Source organism: Equus quagga, chromosome 11, assembly GCF_021613505.1.
Source record: "Equus quagga isolate Etosha38 chromosome 11, UCLA_HA_Equagga_1.0, whole genome shotgun sequence".
Lineage (NCBI taxonomy): Eukaryota > Metazoa > Chordata > Mammalia > Perissodactyla > Equidae > Equus > Equus quagga.
The window spans coordinates 6,035,323-6,056,484 of NC_060277.1; the positions used below are offsets into that span (position 1 = coordinate 6,035,323).

Sequence of the window (21,162 nt, forward strand, 5' to 3'; positions counted from 1 at the left end):
GTTGGCAGCTGAGCCACTGGCATGGATCACAGACATGGATCACATAGCGGCAGTACATTCATTTTTTTACATTTGTTTTCATTATTTTCTAATAGGTAATATATTCATATGGTTCAAAATGGAAAAGGTGCTAAAAGGTGGACCCAGTGAAGTCTGCATTCCATTTCTCTTAGTTTAATCACCTGTTTTTTCCCTGTCTGAAGCCAGTATCCCCCGTTTATTTCCTTTTAAAAGTATTTTATGCATATAGAATCCTTTTTATGGAATGTTCCCATAGTGTGGACACTGTTCATTGGCACCTTGCTTTTTTCCTCTTAGTATTAAATTCTGAAAGTAATTCTACATCGATCCCTTAAGAGTTACTTCTGCCTTCCTCCGTTTCTTGCTTTCTTATAGCAGGCTTTCTTATATGGCTGCACCTTCCTTTATTTAACCAGGACCTACTGACTGACGTTTAGGTTGCGTCTTACCTTCTCCAGTTTAAACAATACTAATAATATACATGGGACACAATAAATTCCTTGAAGTGGTATTGCTGGATCAGAGGCTATGTCTATTTGTAATTTTTATAGAATTTGTGTAATAGCTTTTCAAAAGGGTCATACTAATTTATACTCCCCCAGCAGTATGTAAGGGTATCTGTTCTCTATAGTCTCACAGTAGGGTGTTAATGAACTTTTCTAAAGTTTCTAAAACATGAGAAATTTTATCTCAGTATGGTTTATATTTTGCATTTCTGTGAGTGATGTTGAATATCTTTACAACATATTTTAATTTTTTAATAATTCATTAAACATGAGTTATTTTATTAAACATTAAATATGAGGTAAGGTATGGCTCTTCTCTTCAAGAAGTTTATATTCTAAGAGGTGAGCCAGGAAAAAAATAGACATTTATAAGTCAGCATTATACATTCAGCAGTAGAAGTGTGTATGAAGGACAGTGGAAGTGCAGAGGGGCAGGACATAGGGAATCTTCTTGAGGGTGTCCTAGACGACAGACTTTGATATGGTCACTATAGTTTGGTATCATATTTAGTTGTGCATTTCTAGCAATTTGATATGTCATTGGGTCCATAATTGGGCTCTTAGGGATTAGATTCACACTAAAGTCTCATGAGGCCAATGTACTAACTCATAATGAGTTTTTCCCCCCAGTGACAGGAATATTTATATCTGCCCTTAGGAACACTGCTTACAATGCTTTATGCAATCTTTATTAAAGTTATCTATCGACCATGAATATGTTAAAATCTTATTCTTTTTGGAGGTCCCATGTGATAAAAATAGTGGGAGTTTAATCTATATAATTATAAGATTTAAAGCTTAATATGACTGAAATACTAAACCTGAATTTTTTCGTTTTTTTTAATTGTTTTCATCCACAAATGTTTATAGTGGAGTATCTTATTCATAGTCTTGATGTACTCTCAGGTGTAGTCTTAGCTATTTGTTAGCTACAGAATATAACTTTAGACCTAAAATATAATCGTTTTCTAACTTTCCAGGAATCTCATGAACAATGTATCCAGTGGATTGTTAAATTCATTCATGGCCAGCATAGTCCCAAAAGAATTTCTTTTCTTTATGACTGCTTAGCAATGGCAGTTGAGACTGGCCTCCTTCCACCCAGGTATGTTTACTTGTGGGTATGAGCAATCCAAAGAGTTTTCTTTTTTTTTTTTTTTAATTAAGGTTATGGAAGTTAACATCCTTGTGAAATTACAGTTGTACATCATTATTAGTCTTGTTGTAGGTACACCACTTCACCCCTAGTGCCCTCCCCCCACCCCCCTTTCCCCTGGCAACCACTGATCAGTTCTCAAAGAGTTTTCTTTTTATTAATATTTGGAAATTGATCAAGGTGGTTGTAGAAGGATAAGGGAATGAAGAAGGAAAGTAGGCCCAACAAGTAATCCTCCATAATACCTCAGGTTTTAGATTTCTAGGATGCAGTATTCTTAGAATTGAATACTTAAAGGCTCAAATCCAGGCAGGCTGTGAGAAGCTAAGATGACTCACTTTGATGAACTTTTTCCAGTTATGTTTTCCTGCGTGATGAATTACCTCGACACTCCGTGGCTTAAAACGGTAGTAATCATTTTGTGATTAACACTCATGGTTATGGTAGTTGGGTAGGCTCAGTAGGCAGTTTTTTCTCGGTGTCTCATGATTGCTATCAGATGGTGGCTAGGGCAGGAGTCATGACTAAGGCTCTCCTGTTCATATGTCTGGTGGTTAATACCTGGTTGTCATCTGCGACCTCAGCTGGAACCTACACGTGCAAGTCATACAGTGTCCCTTCTGCCAGTCTTAGGCCTGCCCAAATTTAAGGCGAACGAATGTAGACTTTCTCCCCCCTCTTCATGGGAAGAGTATCAATGTCACATTTCAAAAGAGTGTGTGGGATCAAAAATCTGGTTGCGGCTATCTTGGAAAAATACAATCTGCCACAAACTGATAGATGGTAAACATTCAACCAATAGCTTTTGGTAGATTTCTTTCTAGTAAAAGTATAACATAATTAATATCATTTAGTTCTACTCTGTGTTTAATCTTTCATACAAGTAAAAAATGTAAAATACTGTATGTAATTTTTTTAAAGTGTTCTTGAGTAATAATGTACCTTTATCAAAAATGCTTACTATGACAAATACAGTGTCTGGAGTATGCAGACCTTGGTTATTAGAGAAGTTGCAAAATTCTGTCTTGTAACTGGAATGGGTATGCCTATTTTCCAGGATGGTTTGTGAATCCCTGATAAACTCTGACACTCTTGAATGGGAAAGAACACAGCTTTGGGCCTTAACATTTAAACTGGTTCGGAAAATAATTGGAGGAGTGGATTACAAGGTACTTTTTCCTAATTATAAGAAGTAATCACTTTCAGGCGTGATTAATTTTTCAGGGTATATATCTTAATTTCAAATGGAAGAAATGAAGTGGAAGCTATCTATTTTTTGTTGTATTTCCTAATGGGATTTAAAATTGCTCAATGTTTCCCACAGCTTCTCTGCCCCCTCCTAACATTCTTAAAAATGCAAGTGAGGGGTCAGCCCCATGACCGAGTGGTTAAGTTTGGTGTGCTCCACTTTGGCACCCCTGATTCTCGGGTTCAGATCCTGGGCATGGACCTACACCACTCATCAATCATGCTGTGGCAGTGACCCACACATAAAGTAGAGGAAGACTGGCAACAGATGTTAGCTCAGGGCGAATCTTCCTCAGAAAAAATATAATGCGAGTGGGTAATGTATTTTCATGATGAGTAGGGAAGTCACCAAGCAGACTCAGGGTCCTTCATGTCAGAGGTCTTATCATGTCGGGCCCCTTTCAGATGAAAGAGCACAGAGCAGTGCTGTGTGGAAGGAGAAGGTATGTAGGCCTCAGCTGATGAAGGGAGCAAGTCCTGCTGCACCTCTGCCTCGACTGCCCTTGGACATGTGTTCTTCCTTAGCTCGTGTCTTCAGCACTCTGTTCTTGACCGAGACCAACAGGACTCACTCTCCACTGTGTCTCGTAACACAGCTCAGGCTCTCCATAGTTGCAGAAGCCATTCTACTCCATTCTAGCCACTTTTGCTAGTGTGCCTTCGGAAAGAATTGCCAAATCCTCCCCCTTTGCTTTTTGTCTGTTTTTCCTTAAGTCTAAAATGACAGCTGATCATTATTGATTTAGATCATTATTTAATACAAAATTAATTCCAAGAATCTCTGATTATTTTCTCTTATACTTCAGTTTCCTTAGCAGATTAATATTGCGGTTTTTACCTTCTTCCTTGTTTGGTGCTTTATAATTGCTTCTAATTTCTGTCATGTGTATGTTTTGTCTCTTTTTTACAAGATTGATCATATAGTTTATACTCAAGACATGCATGTTGAATGAAATTTCTTCTCTATACATCAGATTCTGCTCTGAAATAACACAACGGGTAATAGGAATGAGGAAATGACCAGTTAACGTAATAGCCTTGTTGGATAAGTTTGAGGGAGTAAGGTGTGTGATGGATGAGAAGCGAGTAAAGTTAGAATGCCAAAGGGGGTGGGCAGAAAGGGTCACCTGCCAGGAAGTGTAATATTAAGGCCCATGTTTTCAGAGTATTTTCAAGTTCCGTTCAAGTGTATTTCTGTCTATATACACAAGTTAACCTTTTTTGACCATTGTAACAATAGAAACTCTTCCAGTATTATGAGGGTCAAAAAGTTTAGCAGAGTATGGAAGGTTTAATTTTTACTTCTAAGTGACGTTTCTTCATATTGCAAGATATTCTTCAGAGTTCTATTTTGGAACATGACTCTTCTCTTAGGTTGACGTTAAGGAGTTGAATGTGAGCTCTGATTCAGGGAGATGAAAGGTGTGACCTTGAAGCTAACAGTTTTTTCTGAGTGTATAATCTTGAAACCTTTAGATGTTTTAATTAGCACAGGGACGTTACTGAGTTTTAACCTGTGACTTTTTTCTTATTATCAGGGTGTTCGAGATCTCTTAAAAGTGATTTTAGAGAAAATCTTGACAATTCCCAATACAGTGAGCTCCGCGGTTGTACAGCAGCTTCTAGCAGCAAGAGAGGTAATTTAGATGTCTCTAATTCATTGATCATAACCCAAAAAATGTCTAGTTTTGGTGCTGGCCAGTGGTGTGGTGGTTGGGTTCGTACACTCCACTTCAGTGGCCTGGGGTTCACAGCTTCGAATCTGGGGCACAGACCTACACATCACTCGTCAAGCCATGCTCTGGTAGTGCCCCACATACCAAGTAAAACAGAAGAAGACCGGCACAGATATTAACTCAGGGACGACCTTCCTCAAGCGAAAAGAGGAAGATTGGCAACAGATGTTAGCTCAGGGCCAGTCTTCCTCACCAAAAAGGAAAGAAAGAAAAATATCTAGTTTTATATAGTTCTGTGCTTTTAAAGCTTATAGTAGTTTGTGAAATATTCCTTTTGTTTACTTCTACAAAAATCACTTTTAGTTTTAGAGATTCTATTTTACCTTGATTATATTTCAAGTTTTAATTTGTTTTTTAATTATAAAAACAACAATATAAATATTAAAGTACTTTCAACCATTACAAGACATCAGCTTATGGACCACTTAAAATATCTTTGTGCTGTGTAACTAATGTTGCAAGATGTTACTTTGGTGCATTACTCTCCTATTGGACTCAACCAATGTTTAAAGCATTTACGATGTTATTTAGTAACCATCAGCAATTCATTGTTTATTAATCTTTACTTTCAGAGATTCTTCACATATAAGTGAATTCCTTTATGTTACAGTTTTAGCCCAATAAATCCATGAAATAATATCTCTGCTTTTACTATCTTTGTTGTTGTTGCCATTCTTGCATTTAAAGGGCTTTTTTGTGGGACTAGCCAAGAATAACAACACTGTCCTTTTGTTTTTCTTAGGTTATAGCATATATCTTGGAAAGAAATGCCTGTTTATTACCAGCCTATTTTGCAGTCACAGAGATCAGGAAACTGTATCCTGAGGGAAAACTGCCACATTGGGTAAATTCGAAATTTTCCAAAAGTTTTAATAGAAATTTTTATCAAAAATAATAATTAGTCTTATTTTTTCTGTATTTATTTTTGAAAATGGTCACTTTTATTGTTAGATAATTTTTTTTTATCATTCTGATGTATTTCTTTCATTTATCTGCTGTCCTGTTGAGATAGTTTGTGTACCAAGTGATAAAATGTACACAGCTTCATCAGATAGCTAAGGACATGGTGCTGTGACTTGGCTGAGTTCAGGGACAGGTGAATGGGTAAGTAATTGTTTGAAAGGAAGCAAAAGAGAACTAACTCTTGAGTACATTTTATGTGCCAGGCATTGTACTAAATCTTTACTTATTATCTCGTTTTATGTAAATGATTGTTACATTCAGAGCAATCTTGATTTTATTTTCATATTTATTTGGTGTTTGTCTTGTTCTGTTTTTAGTTACTAGGAAACCTGGTATCAGACTTTGTGGATACCTTCAGGCCCACAGCAAGGATAAACTCCATTTGTGGTAGGATTAACATTTAAAACATACTGAATAGTACCTAATTTTTAGTGATCTGACTGTTGAACAAAGTTAACAGATGGTGTCTTATACATGTCTCGTCATTTTAGTGACTCTCTTGGAGCCTCATAGTAGCCTTTTCCTTGTTTTCAGGCACTTTGTGAGTAGGTGGAGGGAGGGAAAAGCGACTGCCTGGCCTGGACCTAAGCCTCAGGTAGAACCGTTCTGGAAGCTGTAGTTCCTGGCAATCAGAGGGAACTTTTAACAGAGCTAGTAAAGCTCCGTGGAACCTCCAGGCAGCTGGAAGTGAAACAGACCTGTCCCCCTATAGCCTCAGTACACAGGACAATCAGGCTCTTCCAGCCTGTTCCAGTTCACGGCTTTGCTCTGTGCTTCATTTATTTTGTTTTCCATTTTTTCACGTTTTGTTAGATTCTCAGAATTTTCTTTTAAAAATAAGCATGTGATTTGGCAATTTTTGCAGTCCCCATGTATACTTCTGAATTATTTCTAGAAATCATGGTGGCCTCAGAACTGTCTGGGAGTGTAGACCATTATTTAGTTAATGACCAAATTTTGAGCACTTCCTTTGAGCCTGGTGCTGTTCTAGACATTGGAAGTAGAAAAACTACAAAGACACTAGAAGATAAATCTCAGGCTTCTAGCTTTTGTGACTGGGTGTATATTGGTATCTTTTAATGAATTATGGAAGTGGTGCAGGTTTGGGAAGGGTGATGATGAGTTCAGTGTTGAGCTTGAGGTGCCTGTGGGACATCCAAGTGGCATATTCCTCAGGCAGATATTTGAGCTGATGATCCTCTGCTACCTCTGAGGCCTCTGGCTGCGTCATGCTTAAAGTTAATCATGTTGACCCCAGACTGGAGGTCTGCAAACTTTTCATAAATGGTGATATAGTCAGTATTTTAGGCTCTGAGGGCTACACAATGTGTTGTAACTTCTCAACTCTGCGATTGTAGTGCTAAAGCAGCAGTGTTCCAATAAAACTTTACAAAAGCAGTCGCCAGCTGGATTTGGGCTGTGGATTATAGTTTGTTGACCTCTGTCCTGGATACTTGGACAAATGCAACATTTTTGAGTTTGGAAGGCCTATATGAATTTGTCTCCAACCATCTGTACAAAAAATAATCAAAGAAAATTCGCAGACATCTAACTAATTAAAACATCTTTTAAACCAGTACCTGGTTCAGCATAGATATTTGTTAAGTATTTGTAGAGTGAATGAAGGACAGGCATTGCTGGGCTCACATTTACGTCAAAACATTTTTTGTGATACATACAGGCCGCTGCAGCCTTCTGCCAGTTGTAAATAACTCCGGTGCCATTTGTAATTCATGGAAATTGGATCCTGCGACTCTTCGTTTTCCTTTGAAAGGCCTTTTGCCATATGATAAGGTATGTTGCTAAATATAACGGAACTTTTGGTCCATCTAAGTCTTTATCCTGGATTATATGATGTGATGCTAAATTGTCTCTTCATAGACTGAAGAAGTAAATATTTAATGAAAGATAGTTTAAGGTTTATCATGTGGTTCCAGTATCCAGGTATACTTGTGGTTCATGATATTGCAGGTATTTATGCTCCACTGGTTCCTGTTTTTTCCCTCCTCAAAGCCCCAGTACTTAGTTGCACATTCTGGTTGTAGGTCCTTCCAGTTCTTCCATGTGAGTACTGCCACAGCATGGCCACTGACAGATGAGTGGTGTGGTTCCACGCCCAGGAACCGAAGCCGGGCCACTGAAGCGGAACGTGCCGAACTTTAACCACTAAGCCATGAGGGCTGGCTCTGCAATAACCCTTATTCCTCATTCATCTCCATGATGCAGATGATCAAACTGAGACCCAGAGTCGGGTAGTAACTTGACTAAGGCCCCAGCTTTAGGAAGTAGCAAAGTCAGGATTTGAACCAACACAGTCTGATTCCAGAATCTACACCCTTAACCCCTGTGCTCTCAGATTCTGTGTCCTCTCCACATTTGAAAATAGTGTTTGTGTTTATTCATGTGTGAGAGTGATTAGAAACTACCTCCTTTCCTCTGATTAGATTTCCGAGCAGAAAACCCTTGCCTTCCAGTGATGCCTAAGACTTTCGTGTGCCTGTAGCTGAAGTCATTTCTAACTGTGTTCTCTGTATGTCTTTGAGCAAGTCCCTCGCCTCAGCTACATCACTTATCAAATGAGGGACGGGAACAGGTGAACTGTAAGCACTAAAATCCTATGATTTTTTTTCCCACTAGATACTGCCTACTGTGTGAAGGTAACAAGTGCCTTTAGAGGATTTTTTGATCCCAATTTCAAATTATTTGAATTAATATTTATTTTGATCTTGAAGCAATAATTTTCTTTATTTTCTTTAAAGGATCTGTTTGAACCGCAGACTGCTTTGTTGAGATATGTATTGGAGCAGCCTTATTCCAGGGATATGGTCTGCAATATGCTAGGTTTAAATAAGCAGGTACTGTACTATGCTGCAAACCTAGTAAATTCTGCGTAGAATCTGCACTATTCTTTTCTCTTTTCTTTGCTATAGCTAACAGAGCAAAACAGTAAAGAACTATTTGGTGATTTTTTTTTACTATATGGTTTATTAAACAATGTATTGTTCCTATCATTTATATATTGCTTTAAGAATGTTTAAATTAAAAAGGAGATATTTTAAAAGTTGGTTTGTTTTGCATTGCTTTTTTTTCTATAAGGCCAGTTTCAAGTATACCTTTTGCCAGAGAAACCTACACATGACTGAACCGTAATTTTTGACTTTTTTTTGTCTGGGTGTCTATTTTTGTAACCCTTGGTGTCTTCAGCGTGGCCTCATTGCTGATTTTTCTTTTTCTTTTTGGTGGATGTTTGATTTTGGTGGTTGAACATGTGGGAGGGTTTGTGCTGACTCTGGGTTCCTTGAAGCTGGCCTCATAGTCACTGTTTTGTCTTTTCTTTTTTTCTTCCTTTATTTTTGTTCTGTCCTGTCTTGTCCTGCCCATCCTCCAATGCTCTAGACCTTGAACATTGCTCAGGTATGTTCACAACCTTACTGTTGTATTGTGACTAACGATACGCTGGCCGCTTTGTAGCCACTGATTCCATTTAGAGAATACATGTATGGTCGGGGCTTGAAATTGGCAGGACCATGCTGAGACCAAGGCCACTAAAATGCATTTCTTCTTGGGATGTGAGAGTTGTTTTTGGTGGATTGTTTTTGGTTTTGGTTTTTGGTGTTTGTTTTTTTAATATTCTTTTTTTTTTTTTTTTCAACAAAGAGACAACACCTGGCACCCAAGAAAGCCTGTCATTTTTTGATGGGTTGTTTTTCCTTCCCACTCCATTTTACTGTTTTTCATACTTTAGGCTAAAGCTAGCCTGGTGGACTTTTGAGAAATGGAAAGATTTGTGGTGGCCTTCATCTTTCCAGACTATTAAAACAGAAATAAATAACAACATCAATAAAAGTACTTATGTTGCTTTGCCTTAAAACAAAAACAAATTAAAAACAAAACAAAAAAGAGAAAAAAAGCACTTTAATAGAGATATGTTACTTTTAAAAGTTGGAGTGGTAAACTTTATACAGGAAAGGTTTTTTTGGAAACATGGGGATTGACTAAGAAATGTCACACTCTTAGGTGACCCCACACCTGCTTGACAAACACCCTTCTTTGTCAGTCTTTGCCAGAAGTGTCTTCCTCCTAGAGCGAGCCTCTCAGTTGAAGCTCACCTACAGCGGGAGAAAAACACTGGCCGAACTTTATAAACCGAACTCTTGTACAGTCCCAAGTCTGTTCCAGGACTTTTCACCTTTGAGATTTTAAGCAAAATAGTGGTTCCAATTATTTTTCTTAAAATTTTTTGAGCCCAACATATTAAAATAGACCAGCTTTTTGATTTTAAAAAGACGTTCTTGTCTAGGTTACATAAAATAGCGTTACTGTTTGCAATACTATAGTGAAGGTTGTGCCAGTGCTTCCATTTATAAAGCCCTATTTTTAAGGACATATAGCTTGGCCATAAAACTTGCTCAGTGTTGAAACTTTGCATGCCAAACCTCACCCTAGTAGCAGTATCTCTTTTATTTTAAGTTTTTTCTTCTGAAAACTTTACCAAGTTTCCTTGTTTGGACAAGCCTTTGTACACGTGAAACTGAAACTACTCACACTACAGTATTGATAGCTACCTCCTGTAATCTGTCAGTTTAACATCTTAATACCAAGTCATTAATTCTGATCAACTTCACTTGAGTTAGAGGTAAGTATTCAGTTCACTTTGAAAGAATGCTCCATGCTATGTCATAAAACTAATTTTTGCAATGAACTTTTAAGTCATTCTTGACTCCATTTTTTTACAGTTTGGTGGATAAATGTGCCCATGGTCATCTGAGCTGCAAGTACCTTCCCCCAGAATATCCTGAGCCGTCTGTAGCATTTTTCTTTTGGGGAGCAGCTCTTCTCAAACTAAAAGTCGACAAAACTCAGAGAAGAGTATTTCTGATCTGATCATTTTAATAACAAGTTTCAACCTAAAGTTTATGACTAAGACATAAATCCGTAAAAAATAAAGTTTATAATGGAAATGCTGACAGAACATTATTAGTATTGGTCCCACTGTAGTGTAAACATTGTCAAAATTCACAATTCATCAGTAATTGTTTTGGTAGAAAACTCTGTAATGAGTGGGCTTGGAGATGGAAGATATATGCTGAATTGAGTTGATATTTTTACCACCTGAAAAGTAGAAAATGAGAATGCACAGTATAAGAAGCATATGATTAAAAATAGACAAGTTATCACATCTTTTACCATTACAGAACTATATCCTGCACTATACTTTTCTTGTCCTTTCTCTAGCAATGCAATAATTTACTTAAAGCTTGAAACCTTTTAAGAGCTGTCCATATTGCATTTTCCAGTAGGAATTGGGCTATATTTAATCCTAAAATCGGTTGCATTCAGAAGGTCATAAATAGCCCAGCTCTGTGACCAGTGAGGAGGAGTGTTCATAGTGGAAGACTCTTGTTTTGTGTTTTTATGCAAGGGGTTGTGTTCTTTCTACTGATTAAGAGCCTTACAAAATAGATACACTCCTCAAGCTCTTGTTTGGTGGCGTGTGAACTCTGGCTACCCTGAGACAGTGGCGTACTAGATTAATCCCTCAGTTTGTCTTTGAAAGGCACCATTGAAAGTAGTAGTAACTGGCATAAGGCTCCAGTTCTGATTGGCAGAGAATATGATAAATGACATGCAAAGGGATTTGTCTTTCCAACTTGTCCTGAATAGGTATTGCTTTAAAATTGATTTCTAGCACTGAAATAATGATTTAAAAATTAAACCCACCTAAGTACAATATGTTAAAATTTCACCACAAAAGCAGTGCCACAACTGTTATATGAAAAGTGTCAGAGGCCACTTAATATAGGATATGGGTACTATGACTGAAAAGCATTCTCATTTGCCGTTTGAAATAGTGGTGGGAAAGAATCAGGGGCATGGATGGAGGTTAATGTTAATATTTCTATTGAGGGCTTGTGCCTGATTTTCAGCTTTTACCAAAGCTGTATGTTTCCAATACACTTCGAGCTATTATGCAGAAACTGAATTGCTAAAATACTGAATTTAGATTCTTATTGCTCAAACAAATTTTAACTAAATATGTGTAGAGATATGATGTAAACTAACTTATATGCCTATGTCTTGAACACTTAAATTTACAGAAGCTTTTAGAAAGTAAGTTGTGAATTTCCACAGACATAGCATCCACTAGCTTCCAGAATTATAGTAGCTGTGACTGATAATTAACATTTATTCACAGATCATTAAACTGCTTTATAAATTTTCATTTGTTCCACTTTGTACGTATCTTTTAGTAATCGAAAACTAGAGCAAAACATTATTCTAAAGTAGTTAGCAGTATAGATAATTTTATATTTCAGACTTTTCTTTCTTTTAGGTATTATTAAAATTGGCAACATGTTTAAGCTATTGCTAAGCTTGGTTTATGAAATATCCTTGGCTTTAACCAAAGACACCTGGGAAATATAGAGTTAATCCTGATAGATATTCTGCTACCCTCAGACATCAGGGCATTTGGCACCACAGACATTCCTAACTGATTTAATTCTTAATAGAAAATTTGGTGGTAATCCCGAGTCATGGTATGTATTGAAAGATCATCAGCTTTAACTATAAATTTCCTGGTTGTTCATACTTTGTCAAAATTTTAATAGTTTTGGTTTTCCTCTGTAAATCATTAACTGTATGACCATCACAACACCCCTAAAAATACATAGGTAAAAATCCAGTTTCCTAAAGCAAATAGCTAATACTAAAAAGGGAAACTCCAAAATGACTCAGGTGCTAAAAACCAATTTTATTTAGTTTGCTCTTTTTTCCTGAAGCAGATTTATGGAAGACCATCATGGATGGAGGAATAGATGACAAATTGGTTAGTTTCCAAACTAGAAGCAAATTCCCATCACTAATGAAAAATTCCTACTGGAAATCCTGGCTTTACTTCTTTTCACAAATTTTTCTGACTCTTGTTACTTTGAATGATCTCACTCTACATTTGTGTTGTCTGACACATTTCTTAGGTTGTTGGTGGTTGGCAGAACTAGTGAATTTCAAGCCCTGTACACAGTAGTTTTGCATGCTGGTTTAAGAAATAGTTTGTAGTGTTGTCTGTTGCACTTTGCTCTGCTTCATAATGACAATTACATCTGGAGGAAAAATACTGTAGTCTCAACTGGTGGTGTTAATATTGCTATTCGTAAACCTGTAATGTCGTTGAACTGTGATCATGGCATTGTGTTTTTGGAAAAAATATGAAACAACCATTGATGCTTACTGTTTTGGATAGATGTTTGTTTTATTTGCATGCTTTAAGAAAGTGCAGCTATATTGGAGCTTTACAAGTTTGGAGCTGGCAAAGAGCATGCAAAAGAGGGGATGCTATTCATTACGTTTTATTTTTTTTCCAAATTTCTCCCCATTTTGCATTTTTCCCCTAAATTTAAAGAAATCATATCCCTTTTTCATGGCAAAAGACTAATAATCACATCTAAAGTTTAGAGGGGAAGCATCTATATTAGTAACTGTATTCACTAGAAAGGCTTCCAGCAGCCTGACCAGTAAGTCGTATAACATATTTTGTAAAGGAAATATGAAAATGGCTTAAAATATGGCTTAACGTATTTCTTTTGGTAAAAGTATATTTTTTAAAATCACTTTTAAAAGCATAAATCTTTTTGCCTCTAGAAAGGGAAGTTGCATTTTCATTTTTAGTGTTTAAACTCAATTCTTTTTCTTGTTTTAGATTTTAAAATAGTCTAATTTAAAATTAAAGCTGCATTATGTTTGGCTTCTGAGAGGGAGGAGCAGAGATCAGTTTTTTTGTAGAGGAAGTTTCAATTTCAGTATCAGGATCAATACCACACATTGAAAAACAGGCATTGAGTAATCTGGCAGCTATTTAGGTATACATCTGTACGTAAAGTTAGGGTAAACAAAATAAATATATTCACACACTGTTTTGTTTGCTCTCCTATCCAGTATTTGATTCTGGGAAATCCCGGGTTTTCATATTTTGAGTTAGATTGCAAAATTAATACTGCTGTCCCCATTTCATATGCCTTTTAAATTACCTTTTTCCAAAGGATAAATAACAAAGTTTTCTTCCGTGCAGTGCCCTTTGTCAAATCGAAAGGATGACGTCTGTAGTGAAAGTCAAAAGTAAATGGGAAATCTGTTTTCTATGAGACCTCAAACTAATTTTTTAATGAAACTCATCCTCTATGATAAATGTAACATGATGCAGCTTTAATAGACTAAATCTAACCTTAACTTTCTAAGTTCAACTTCATTCCATGCTTCTCAGCCTCTCGTCACGATTAATGCCCATTAACTGGTAACTTCTGAAACTAACCGGGAGGCTTTTGGAATACTGTATTTAATCTCTACCCTACAGCACAAGCAGCGCTGCCCTGTGCTGGAGGACCAGTTGGTGGACCTGGTGGTTTATGCCATGGAGCGATCTGAGACCGAGGAGAAGTTTGACGATGGGGGCACAAGCCAACTCCTGTGGCAGCATCTCTCAAGTCAGCTCATTTTCTTTGTGCTTTTCCAGTTTGCAAGTTTTCCACATATGGTCCTTTCTCTTCATCAGAAGGTCAGTACTGAGTCTTTTGTCAGAGCCACTTCACCTGCTGATTAGTATGTTTTAGACTGGTGTGGACCTTGCCTAGTGACTTCAGCAGTGGCAGAAGTTCTGAGCCCTGATTTCTGATTTGTTCAGTGCTTTTATGGTTTCTTAACTTTTCACTGTCCTGTCACTATAAAAACTGGATTCAGTTATTCATTCCACATATTCACAGTGCAAAGACCAGAGGAGATAAGATGAAAAGGCACTGTAGTACCCTCAAAGAGCTCCTTACTAGTGGGAAAATATAGGCATAAACAATTTGGTTACAATTTAAGAGTTCACATGATAGAAGCATGTTTCCCTGCAATGGGAATGAAGGAGAATAGTTCCTGCTAAAGAAATCGGGAATGGCTTACTTAAAGGACAAATAGAAATTTACCAAGAGGAAAAGATAGGAAAGTGTTTATAGCAATAAGATTATCGTTTGGAAAGGGATAAAAGGGTCTGAGAACTGGAAAGAAAAATATAAAGGGGAAAGCTGGTGAGATGAGGAAGGCAAGAAGACCAGACATGGAGAACTTTATATGGCCATGTGTTTGTTCTAAAGAGTTTAGATTTTCTTTGGGAGGCATATGGGAGTGGAGGGGATGATGTCATCATAAACAAATTGAAAAAATTACTGCTGGTGGCCACATGGAGGAAGACAGTGATGTAGAGATGGCTGGGACCAAAATCAATGGCAGGGAATTCATAAGGGAGCTACTGCAGTAGTCTGGGTAAGAGATGCTGGAGGCCTGATCCAGGACAGAGGGGAGGAGCCAGAGACCAGGTGTGCTGCTGGGTGAATAGGACTTGGTGACGATGCTAACAGAGGGAGTAACAGGAGTCCAGGATCTCTCACTGGTTTTGACTTTGGCAGTGAGTGGAAAGTTAGAACAAGGAATCCAAAACAGAGAATGGAAGTACGAGAGTAAATTTTGGGGAAGAGTTGGTTTTAGTCATAAGGTTTTAGGCACACCGAATGGGAATAAAATAAGTGTTGTTATATTTATAACATCTCTCTACAGCATGGATTACTTTTGGGAAAATTTTTCATAAGAGTTGTTAGAATCCTTTCAATCACCACTTACTCCCCCATCCCCATTGATTTCTGTTGTAATCTATAGGAGACCAGAAAAAGTGTTTTTTGATAACCAGTCCTTGAGGATTTTAAGTTTGAAAAAACATCCTTTTGGCATATTAAAGTATTCTTTGTGTTTTGATGAGATATTTTTAGTAATTATCCCATATTAAACTCGATTCTCATGCACACATTATCAACTTAATTATGTTCTAAAACATTAAATTTTTTTAATCTTTTTTTATTATGAAACATACTTTTTTTTTAGATGTTCATCATAATGTGTTTCAAATTCTGTGTAGATTACATCATGTTCACCCCCCAAAAGCTAATTATAGTCCATCCCCTTGTATGTGAGCCTAACCTCCCCTTTGGCCCTCCCCCCCTTCCCCTGTGGTAACCAGCAATCCAATCTCCATTGCTATATGTTTGTTTGTCGTTGTTTTTATCTTCTACTTATGAGTGAGATCATACGGTATTTGACTTTCTCCCTCTGACTTATTTCACGAAGCGTAATACCCTCAAGGTCCTTCCATGTTGTCACAAACAGCCAGATGTTATCATTTCTTATGGCTGAGTAGTATTCCATTGTGTATAAATACCACATCTTCTTTATCCATTCGTCCCTTGATGGGCAACTAGGTTGCTTCCAATTCTTGGCTATTGTGTATAATGCCACAATGAACATAGGGGTGCAGGTATCTTTATGCCTTTGTGTAAAACATTAAATTTTTGATATGCATAGTTGTTTTAGGGATCAGGAAGGAAAGCTAATATTAAAATAATTTAAAAGACCTTGCTTGGTGTGTCTTGAGTTGAGACTAAGTAATGAGTAAATGCCAAAGTTAGATGCTAACTTTCTGAGAGCAGATTTCTCCTTTCTGTTTTCTTTAAATTTGACATCCATCTCTTCAACTAGCTGTCTAGATGTGTATTTAAACGTCTTTTACAGTTAGCGGGGCGAGGACTGATTAAAGGCAGAGATCATCTGATGTGGGTTCTCCTGCAATTCATTTCCGGAAGTATTCAGAAAAATGCGCTAGCTGATTTTCTCCCTGTCATGAAGCTCTTTGACCTTCTATACCCAGAAAAAGAAGTAAGTTTACTACATAGTTAATGTGGTGAGTGAATTATGTCTAATTTGTGTTTAAGGGTTTTAGTGTGATTTTGTGAAAAGGACTCTGGATTTGGAAGTTGGAAACCTGAGTTCTTTTCCCAATTCTGTGACTAACCATGATCATGGGATGGACATTCAGTTTTTCTTGACATTAGTTTACTCAGGTAATATGAAGAAATTCAACTAGGTTATTTCTGAAGTTTATCTTAAATCACAGTTGAACATCTATTATGTCAAGCTGTTTCTCTACATTGTAAATAGGTTTACAATTTTAAAAAACATTAAGCTGTTTTAACCTATACACATTGAATGACCAAATAACATCAGTGTCTGTTAATATCTTTTTTGTTTGTTTGCCAATTGAATATATCCCCCAGTGTTTTAGTATATAAGATGCTTTGAGTAAAATATGGTATATATTGATGAGTGCCATTTTTTAAGAAACATGTTATTATGGAAATTTTTAAACACACACAAAAAAGTGGAGTGAATAGAAAAATAAACTCCTGTGTACCTGTCACCAAGAAATATTCTTGTTTCATCTTTCCTCATCTTTTTTGTTATTGCTGGACAATTGTAAAGCAGATTCCAGAGGCACAGTTTTAAAGTAAATCCATGTCATTTCACCCGTCAGTATATAATGTGTTTGATGATACTCATTTAGATTGTGGATTTCGTAATTTTTATGTTCTTGAAAAGCGTATATGTGACTTTTAGAAATTACGTTTTCAGTATATTTATCACATTCAGTAAGACTTCATAATGATGTGTTTAATTTTTAAAGAATAAAAGTTTTTAAATGATTGTGAATGCTATGTGGCAGAGAGGGAAAAGCTTGAGTAAGCACGTGTGAATTTCTGTTATTTTTTTGGCAAGTAAAAACAATCTTGTAATAGTTTCAATATTCTATAGCTGTTAGATCTTCTGATTTGTATTACGGAATAGTCAAAGAACAGCTGGATCTAAATTATACAGGATATTTTAAAAAGAGATATATCAGAAGTAGATTACTAAAATACATATAATTAGTTAATTCTTTTTCTTATAATGTGCAAATTGCTATTTTTCAGTATATTCCAGTTCCTGATATTAACAAACCCCAGTCAACTCATGCCTTTGCAATGACCTGTATTTGGATTCATCTCAATAGAAAAGCCCAAAATGACAACTCCAAGCTACAGATTCCAATACCTCATTCCCTAAAGCTTCATCATGAGTAAGTTTTTTGTAGCTTGACAGTTAATTTTTTACTTAATAAATGGTATATTGTAGACTAATATTAGTCTTGGTATTTGTGTGAAGTATGGAGATCTCCCCACACCCACAGGAGGTAAGGGTGAATATTTAATGTGTATATTGTACCAGGAGAAACTGACCAATGCCTGCATCGGAAAACAACTAAACAATTAGCTAATCCTGTTTATATGTATGTGGATATATGTTTTTTAAATTTTCAGGTCTGATCTTTGCTTTTACACGTTTACCTTAAAGTTCTTAATTTCCAAAAGTATGTGAAAATGTTTCAAAATTTCTTAAGTACTGGCATTTAAACATGATCTGGTTGAGATATCTTTCACTCCCTGAGCTGTGAGGATTGATTGAGCTGGTCTGGCTGGTGTATTCCCTTACCTCATTTCCAAAGCTGTGATTACTCAAAAAAGATGCCCTTTTTAGATAGGACTGGGCTTCAGTCAGGGGCATTAGGAACAGCTGACTTCCCCCCTGGAACTTCTGAAAAGGACTGCCAAATAGGAGACGAGGGGGTACTCACAGTTCACATTTCATTTGGCTTTCATTTTATGAAACCCCTTAACCGTCTTCTCATAATGACTTCTGTAATGAAGGCATATTGTTGTGCTTAAGCAGATAGATAATAAAAAGAAACCTAGTTCCTCAATTTGTGAGTTATTTCTTCATTATCTGAATCTTAGTGCTATGTATATAGTGCATACTTAACAAATATCCATTAATTGTTAATTTATAATTACTTCTATCTGAAATGCTATTCAAACTTTTAGATGTGTTTCCACTTTACATTTTGGGCAGAAACTATAATATCTGTAGGAATGAAGATAGTATTAGTAAATAGTTGGGTGAAATTAAACTTTTCTAAAAACATAAGTTAACTTTCTGGAAATTATTTGCATTTTTTCTGTTTAATGGAATTTAAAATTGTAGGTTCCTACAGCAGAGTCTTAGAAATAAAAGCTTACAGATGAATGACTATAAGATTGCCCTGCTGTGTAATGCATACTCTACAAATTCAGAATGTTTTACGTTGCCCATGGGAGCTCTGGTAGAAACTATTTATGGAAATGGAATTATGAGGATCCCTCTTCCTGGAATGAGCTGTTTGGCTTCAGGATCCATTACTCCCTTACCAATGAACCTTCTGGATTCACTGACAGTTCATGCCAAAATGAGGTGTGTTCTTTTTATTTATTTGGTCCTGTGTCAGGAAATTGGTATCAGTACAGTACAGACTTGATTTTATGATTATGTATGTGTGTTTATGGTCGGGTACATTGTAAAAAACAGTTTTATTTTATTACAAACATGATAGTGTTTATTATAGGAATTCTAGAATATACAAGTCAACCCAAAGAAAATAATTGTTGTAATGCCTCCATGAGAAATAATCATTGTAAACAGTTTTTGAGTCTTTTTTTTTTTCTATGTATAAATATATGAATTTATGGAGGTTTTTTGTTTTGTTTTTACCTTACGCGCTTTTACTTTAATGCTATTTAACCACCTTTTTCCCCATAGTAATCTGTAAAACACCTTTTTGGGCCAATGTTCTTCAAAAACAGCTGTTTTAATTGCTACAAAGAAGTCTTTTGTGTGGCTATATATGATTATTTAGCCAGTCTCACTTGTTGGACATTGAGGTGGTTTGTAATTTCTTAGTGTAGATGGCTGTGAAGACGGTCTTTATGGCTGTCTTTGCACCTGTCCATAACTGACATTTTCATTAAACAATTTGCTGGAAGTACAGTTGCCGAGTGCAGGGATGCAAAAACTGTAATGCCCTTTATTGTATTGATTACAAATAGGGGCGCTTTTAGAATCGACATTACGGTTTCTAAGACAGAAAAGGCTCTGTTGGGTATGATCCTAGCACCTCAAGTTCCCCTAGGAGCTAAGGCGATAATGTAAGTGAGAGACACCTGGTGCTGAGGGAAGGCAGGCCGGATCCTAGTGCTCAGGGAAGCATGTGCATATGAAGGGAATTGCGGCCGGCTGCAGTGTGCTGGGCTCATCCCATGGTGCTGCCACTTGAGCTAATTCCTGGAATGTGTAAGAAGGCAGACTAGTGTAGCCAGCTCTTCTAAATTTTCTTGAGAAGGGCTAGAAATCCAGATTTTTATTTCTAGTCTTTCAACTCTTAAGTATCGGCTCAAACTTCAAACACTGTAGGTCAAAGAGAATGCACCTGTGGGCCTCCAGGTGGGGCATCAGTTCTAGAAAAGCCATGCTCTTTTTCACATGGTAGACACTGTGATGGGATTGTACGTGTGCTTTACCTGCATGTGTGACAGAGAAAACCCCGTCAGAACCTAACATTTGGGTCTTAGCAGTGACTTATTAAGTAATTCTATAACAAAAGTTATTTAATTTCTCAAATGGTTTTAGTTACATATTTGAAAAACAGACTAAAACCATTCAAGCATGTTCTTATTTCTCAGTGAGCAGAGGGCTCCTGACGCTCATTGAAAGTGCCACAGAGACCAGGGCCAGGCTCAGGCTCTGAGGGCATCACTGCCAAGTGTCCTACACAGCCACAATGATTGACAGGGAGCTAATTCAGATAGTTAAGTTCAGATTTATGCCGGGTTCCCTATAAGTAGAGTAACTCCTGTATGTGTGTCAAAAATGGGAATTTTTATTTTCTTTCCATTTGTTTCTCCTCAGCCTTATTCACAGCATTGCTACCAGAGTGATAAAACTTGCTCATGCAAAGTCCAGCGTGGCCTTGGCTCCTGCCCTTGTGGAAACTTACAGTCGTTTACTGGTCTATATGGAAATAGAGTCTTTGGGCATCAAAGGATTTATCAGTAAGATGGGACTTTCTGGTGTTTGTAACCATTAACCCATTCATTAATTCAACAGGTACTCTTATGGGTGCTGGGGACTCAGCAGTGCACAGAAGCCACTGTCATCATAGAGGTCACCTGCTAATGAGGGAGACAAAAAAGTAAATAAATGAAATAAACAATTTATCAGGTGATGTCTTATAGAGAAAAGGAAAGCAAAAAAGGATAGGAAGTGTGAGCGTCAGGGGAGTGAGTTGCATTTTTAATGAAGTGGTAAGAAAACGGCTCAGTACTAGGTGCTTGGGATACAGTGAGCAGGACAGACTGGTCCCTGTCCTCATGGAGTCCTTGGTCCTGTTTGCCCCCTTTGCTGTATGTCTTGCTGGTTGGCCCAGAGGCAGCAATGGGAACTAAGTCTGAGTGGCAGCAGGGCAGCAGTTTTCCTGCAGTCCAGAAGACAGATTATAATGTCTGTTAGTTACTCTGCAGTTCTAAAAAATAGGTACTTTCTAATATGGAAGTGTTTTTGTGATTCATGATAATCCTGACTTTTCATCAATACAGTATAACTTTAATTTTAACCATAGTTACTCTTCCTCCCAGATAATTAAGAGTTGAATCAAACTTTCTTGGGAGAGAGGAGGGAATAAGAGCAGATATGCTGCAATTTGTATATCAAAAAGTGATTCTCGTGCTTCAAAAGGGTGGGAAAATTAACTATAAAAATAGCTTAA

General features: G+C 36.9%; 1 protein-coding gene across 3 annotated transcripts in view; it reads left to right on the forward strand.

The window, feature by feature from the left end:
- Positions 1–21,162, forward strand: part of MED23 (mediator complex subunit 23) — a 39,136-nt gene that overhangs the window by 1,264 nt on the left and 16,710 nt on the right. Inside the window, exons 3-17 of one of the 3 annotated variants that reach the window (XM_046674869.1) lie at positions 1,508–1,632; positions 2,741–2,852; positions 4,470–4,568; positions 5,410–5,511; positions 5,948–6,017; positions 7,312–7,424; positions 7,676–7,694; positions 8,268–8,287; positions 8,390–8,485; positions 9,027–9,044; positions 13,981–14,181; positions 16,227–16,370; positions 17,462–17,607; positions 18,570–18,815; positions 20,307–20,449. In XM_046674869.1, the coding sequence (XP_046530825.1) occupies positions 1,508–1,632; positions 2,741–2,852; positions 4,470–4,568; positions 5,410–5,511; positions 5,948–6,017; positions 7,312–7,424; positions 7,676–7,694; positions 8,268–8,287; positions 8,390–8,485; positions 9,027–9,044; positions 13,981–14,181; positions 16,227–16,370; positions 17,462–17,607; positions 18,570–18,815; positions 20,307–20,449 (1,654 nt within the window). The remainder of the gene's footprint in view (positions 1–1,507; positions 1,633–2,740; positions 2,853–4,469; positions 4,569–5,409; positions 5,512–5,947; positions 6,018–7,311; positions 7,425–7,675; positions 7,695–8,267; positions 8,288–8,389; positions 8,486–9,026; positions 9,045–13,980; positions 14,182–16,226; positions 16,371–17,461; positions 17,608–18,569; positions 18,816–20,306; positions 20,450–21,162) is intronic. The other 2 variants (XM_046674870.1, XM_046674871.1) reach the window with 2 other exon arrangements.